Raw genomic sequence first — 6,279 nt, forward strand, 5'->3', positions numbered from 1 at the left:
GTCTTGAACCCGCGGGCTCAGGCAATCCACTCACCTCAGCCTCCCAAAGGCGCAGGGTTACAGGCTGAGCCACCGAGCCCGGTTTGGGATTTTGTTTTATTCACCACTGCAACCGTAGTACTTAAAATAGTACCTGGCACACAGTAGGCACTCAATAAATATTTTTTTACTGATTGATTATAAAGTGCTACAACCTGCTTGAATATCATTGCTGTCAAAATTTTAAAAATAACTTTTATGGAAGGCTGAGGCGGAAGGATCACTGGAGCCCAGCAGGCGAGGCTGCAGTGGCCGCTCCCGGCCACTGCACTCCAGTCTGGGTGACAGAGTGAGACTCCAACTCAAAAAAAAGAAAAGAAAAGAGTGAAACATTTAAGGTATTGAAAGAAGAAAGCTACCAATGTGGAGTTCCGTATCCAGTGAAATTATCCTTCAAAAGTTAAGGAGACTAAAAACTCTCAAACAAAAATTGAAGAAATTTGTTGCCAGTAGAACTACCTTGCAAGAAAGAAGGAAAATTATACTTAAGTGTTAAATTATACTTAAGAAAATTTGAATCTACATCAAGGATGGAAGAATGTTATAGAAGAAATAAGTAAAAGTGAAATAACATAAAAAAAACTTTTATTAAACTTTTACCATTATATCATAATGATTTTTTTCCATTTATAAGATATGTATTCCAATGCCATATCAATAAAGCAGAGATGACTTTTAAAATATTTCATGTACACTTAAAGACTATTTGATGTTGCAAAGTAGCTCCTTAAAGTAACAACTTAAATATATTGCTTTATTGATATAATGATGGTGGTGGTCGTGGTGGTCGTGGCAGCAATGGCAACAGCAAACTCATACTGAGTACTATGTGCTGGGCACTGCTGAATGCTGTCCATGAGTTAACTCAGAATTCTTACAACAATCCTATCAGGTTGGTCCCATTATTATTCTCAATTTACAGATTAAAAATAAAAAACAAAAAAAACAGAGAGAGCTGCGTGCAATGGCTCACCCCTGTAATTCCAGCACTTTGGGAGGCTGAGGGAGGAATATCGCTTGAGGTCGGGAGTTCAAGACCAGACAATATAGCATGACCCCACCTCTAAATAAATAAACAAACAGGTTTTTAAAAATAATTTTAAAAAAAGAAAAAAAACAGAGAGGCTGAGAGGTGTGATTTGGCATACACAGCTAGTAAGCAGCAGATAATGATAGAGGAATTCCTCAAATACTAATTTCATTTATTTTCATAATTCTACTCCTTGGAAATTTTAAAACTAATATAAAATGCTTAAGTTTTGCTCTAGGTTATATAATGTAGCTAATAATATAGTTAAGTCTTTTATAAGTCTCTTGGTTATAAATCAATCAGTGACCTCATTAAGAAATACTTACTGCTGGTATAGAGAATTTTTGCTAGGGTCATTTCCAGGGTAGCCCCACGGCTTCCTTCACCAATCATGTGCAACTTCAAGGTTTAAAAAGAGGGCAGAAAAGTAAATCTTCATATAATGATCTTACAAACACACATGTATTTGTATGAAACAAATATGTCATCTTTGCCTTACAAATATTTTAGCTATAACAACTAGTACATATGCACTATTGCATGGGTATTTTAGGTTAATACGTTTTGAGGGCAATGCCCGTAAATCTGGGATTCTTAAGTACTGTTATAATACTGCATATTATGTACACATAAATTCATACTTCAAGAAATATTTGACACAAAACTCAATTTAAGATTATCAAGCGCCGGGCTCAGTGGCTCAGCCTGTAATCCCGTGCCTTTGGGAGGCTGAGGTGAGTGGATTGCCTGAGCCCGCGGGTTCGAGACCCTCCTGGGCAACTTGGCGAGACCTCATCTCTACAATAAATCAAAAAAAAAAAAAAAAGATTATCAAGCATGATATGTCTTCACCTATATTGTCCACTAAAATCATTATTCTTACAGAGGTACTAAGCAGGTCCACATAATAATGAGAATAAATATTGGTATAATAAAAATATTGAGAAATTACAAAATAGTAGCCAACCTCATCTATAACAACCAGGCCCAGACTGCCAATTCTTCCCGTTTCAATCAAGGAGTTTACCAAGCTGTGTCCTTTCTCAATAGTGGCGATATATAACGATTTCTTTTCCCTTCGTTTAGTTGGAGGAAATCTTCCTTTGCTCCCAGCATATTCTTCAACGAAGAAACCAAGTTCTATACCAAAACTTGACAAACCTGAAATCTGAATATTAGTTAAAAATAAGCCAGATAAAAAACACAGATAAATAAAAACTCTAATTATTAAGTGCTCATGGGGATTCAAAAAAGCTAACATAGTGCTGAATACCTGTCAGCTAAGAAGTGCCATAATATATCCATCTTTGCAAATAAATGCAACTTTTAAAATATACAACATGCAGTCAGGCATGGTGGCTTATGCTTGTAATCCCAGCACTTTGGGAGGCTGAGGCAAGAGGACTGCCTGAGCCCAGGGGTTCAGCCTAGGCAACATGGCAAGACCTCATCTCTAAAAGAAATCAAAAAATAGCTGGGCATGGTGGTGCATGCCTGTAGCTCCAGTTACTTGGAAGGCTGAGGTGGAAGGATCATCTGAGCCAGCAGGTCGAGGCTGGTGGCTGTGAGCATGCCACTGCACTCCAGCCTGAACAACAGAGTAAGACTCCAACTCGAAAATAAAAAAAAATATAATACAAAAATAAGTGTCAATGGTCTCCTTTGATGTCAAAAACCATCAGAATACCTTACTTATTTTAATACAATCATTGACCAGTTTCTCCTTTAAAAAACTAGGCTATCAATAGGACATTTAAGATGGAGTTTAATCTATCAGTTTAGAAAATGAAACTGTCTACAACAAGTAATTAGCATTTGAAGAGATTTTAGGTAAAGATTCTATACTGCTTTTATACATCCTAAAAATATTAATTCTCCATCATTAAGAGGTACTTCTTAAATAAAAAGTTATGTTTATGCTAGCTTTTAGATCTTAAAATAAAAGTATTAGCAAATAATATTTGTTTTAAAAAAACACACCTTTTCTTGGACAATTGCCACATATGGAAGGATCATTAAGACATCTTTCTGTCGGCAAAGTAGTTCTTGCAGCATTAAAATTTCAGCCACAAGGGTTTTCCCACCACTTGTTGGCAAGGAATATATTAAATTTTTTCTTTCTTGCACAGAACTCAATGTTAAACAAGCATGTTGCCATTCTATGGAATTAAAAAAAAAAAAAGCATTACTGGAATTATTTTCTCCTTCTATACTTTTTTTATTTTTTGAGTTGGGATCTCATTCTGTTGCTCAGGCTAGAGTGCAGTGGCACAATCATGGCTCACCACAGCCTTGACATCCAGGACCTGGGTGATCCTTCCACCTCAGTCTCCTGTGTAGCTGGAACTGCAGGCACACTCCACCATATATGGCGAAGTTTTTTTATTTTAACGAAGTCTCACTATGTTGCCTAGGCTGGTCTCAAGTAATCCTCTCCCCTTAGCCTCCCGAAGTGCTAGAATCATAGACTTGAGCCACCACACCTGGCCTCGTTCCATACTTTTAATGTCAAGAAAGTTTTCTAAGAAAAGATTAAATCCCTTCCTTTGTGACAATCTTCTCATAAGGGTAAATGTATTGGTTTGATGCATAAATTCATAGTGCTTGTTTTTGGCAAGGCGACAATGTGCTGTTGGCAGTTTATCGTTTGTCATTTATCATTCGGAGTGACAATGCTGTGCTTGTGAATATGCCTTGCATTTTGCAGATTTGAATTAAGTCAATGCTATGTGTTGGCTAAAGAAGGAGTGTCCAGTGGAAAAAAACAAGCACTATAGACATCTTCTTCTGTTTAACAGAGGAATAAAGGCAGCAGAAGCAGCTTGAGATATTTGTGCCATCCGGGAGAATGCCCTCGGGGAAATCACAGCAAGAAAATAGTTTTGTTGTTTTAAAGATGGTCACTTTGACCTGAGGGATTCTCCAAATTCAGGAAGACCATTGGGTTTGGTTGAATACCATTTAGATGGTTTAATCCACAATGATCTGTGTCACTCAACCTGAAAAATGGCAAATGTGATGACCTATCACTAATCAACTATCATGTGACATTTACTTACGTTCCATGGGCAAGCAAAAAACGCTATTAACTTATGCATCAACCCAACAATTATAATTGACGTTCTTTGTCAAAAATCCCCAGGTTAACCAGGTGCAGCGGCTCATGCCTGTAATCCTAGCACTTTGGGAGGTAGAGTCCAGGGGTCTGAGACCAGCCTGGGCAACTTGATGAGACCTCATCTCTACAATAAACCAAAATATTAGCCAGGTATGGTGGCACGTGCCCATGGTTCCAGCTACTTGGAAAGATGAGGTGGAAGGATTGCCTGCACCCAGCAAGTTGAGGCTGTGGCAGCTGTGAGTGTGCCATTGCACTCCAGCCTGGGTGACAGAGTGAGACTTCAACTCAAAAAAAAAAGAATCCCCATGTGCAGTGCGCACAGCCAGGGAGGGTCTATTCAGGTCTAATTGGCATGTGGGCAATTAGCCTACCTATTCACTTGCTGCAGACTCAGGTCTGAGGCCCTAGCAGGGCAGTAGCAGCCTGGTGGATGAGGAGCGTCCCCTGGGACATCAGAGGAGCAGAAGGACATTTCAAGGACCTATGTGAACTTTAAGTCTTCCTCTTATATCCTGCCAGGGATTACACAAGCTTCCCTTCCTCATTCACCCAAAAGTCATCTTAGAGAAAAACAGTTTCACTTTTGTGGGAGATCTATGAGGTTTTACATAAACCAATAAAAGCTTCAACTAGTTCTCAAGGGAACCTCAACTTTGAATGGCCTGAAAACCATTTTAAACTAAGAAGACTATTTAAACCATAAGAGACTAGGACTCTTCACCAGCACATCTAGGATTCCCATAGCTTGGCAAAGTGGGATTCAGGAAAACTGATCAGATCCAAGACATTGTGTGAAAACTAGTATTAACTGCTCTGAAGATTAATTTTACAATGTAGATCATCAAAAGTCTTCAGAATGTGAATCAGTATCTAATCACTAAAAAAATAGGCAGAAAATATATAAAACATTTCACAGGAGAAAGAAATGAAAATGGCCAATAAATACATGAAAAGATGTTCAACTCTTCTCTGTTGGATTGGTGAAACAAATAAACATAGAAAATAATCAGCAAAAACAAACAACAGACAAAAAAGCTCCCCCACACAAGACCCAAAGCTGACAGTAGGGAGAAACAGTCACTCTCATGTATGGTAGAACATGAACTGCAACGATCTTTCTATAAAGTGGCCTAGCAGTGTCAAGCACAAAACTGCAAGTGGCCTTTGATTTGCCAGCATTACTTCTAGAACTCCACTACACAGCAAAACTCAAGACATTTAAGATTATGTGCACAAGCCAGACGCAGTAACTCATGCCTATAATCCCAGCATTTTGGTAGGTAGAGGCAAGAGGAGTGCCTGAATTCAGGGGGTCGAGACCAGCCTGGACAATTTGATGAGACCTTGTCTCTACAATAAATCAAAAAAGTAGCTGGGTATAGTGGGGCACGCTTGCGGTTCCAGCTACTTGGAAGGCTGAGGCAGAAGGATTGCTTGAGCCCAGCAGGTTGAAGCTGCGGTGAGCCAAATTCATACCACTGCACTCCAGCCTGGGTGACAGAGTGAGACTCCAACCCTCCTCTACCCACAAAAAAAAATGTGTACAAAGTTCATCACATCATTGTACATGACAAAGTGCCAAGAGAGTGGGGGGATAAAGGCTGAATGAATTATCGAACAATCATACAATGCGATTCTTTGCAGCTTAAAAAGGGGGGGGGGTGTTAAGAAGAATCTAGATATAGATTCAATATAGTTAAGTAAAAAAGTAGACCCTAAATGTGTTCTAGATATCATACACCCAATTGTGTACAAATATTAGAAAATGATATATACATAGAAAAGGTAAGCTTGAAAGTATTTTTAAAGAATTAAATTAAAAAGACTAATTGGATATATCACAAAGGCACTTGTAATAGTTATGCCCAAATGAGAGAGTTATAAGTTTAGGAGTGGAGGTGAGAGAACTGCCTGAGCCCAGGGGTTCGAGACCAGCCTGGGCAAGTTGGCAAGACCTTGTCCCTACAATAAATAAGTAAATAATTAGCCAGGCATGGTGGCATGTGCCTGTAGTTCCAGTTACTTGGAAGGCTGAGGTGGAAGGATTGCGTGAGCCCAGCAGGTCGAGGCTGCAGTGGCTGTGAGCGTG

General features: G+C 39.1%; 1 protein-coding gene across 3 annotated transcripts in view; it reads right to left on the reverse strand.

Annotated features, from left to right (window-relative positions):
- HELQ (helicase, POLQ like) overlaps nucleotides 1–6,279 on the reverse strand; it is a 49,541-nt gene that overhangs the window by 37,526 nt on the left and 5,736 nt on the right. For 2 of the 3 annotated variants that reach the window (XM_008062865.2, XM_021714911.1), the window contains 3 exons: nucleotides 3,050–3,228; nucleotides 2,037–2,237; nucleotides 1,396–1,468 (listed from right to left, as the gene is read on the reverse strand). In XM_008062865.2, coding sequence (XP_008061056.1) covers nucleotides 1,396–1,468; nucleotides 2,037–2,237; nucleotides 3,050–3,228 — 453 coding nt within the window. The remainder of the gene's footprint in view (nucleotides 1–1,395; nucleotides 1,469–2,036; nucleotides 2,238–3,049; nucleotides 3,229–6,279) is intronic. The other variant, XM_021714912.1, reaches the window with a different exon arrangement.

This window comes from Carlito syrichta, unplaced genomic scaffold (genome assembly GCF_000164805.1).
Source record: "Carlito syrichta isolate Samal-C Ts95f unplaced genomic scaffold, Tarsius_syrichta-2.0.1 Scaffold305872, whole genome shotgun sequence".
NCBI classification, from domain to species: Eukaryota; Metazoa; Chordata; class Mammalia; order Primates; family Tarsiidae; genus Carlito; species Carlito syrichta.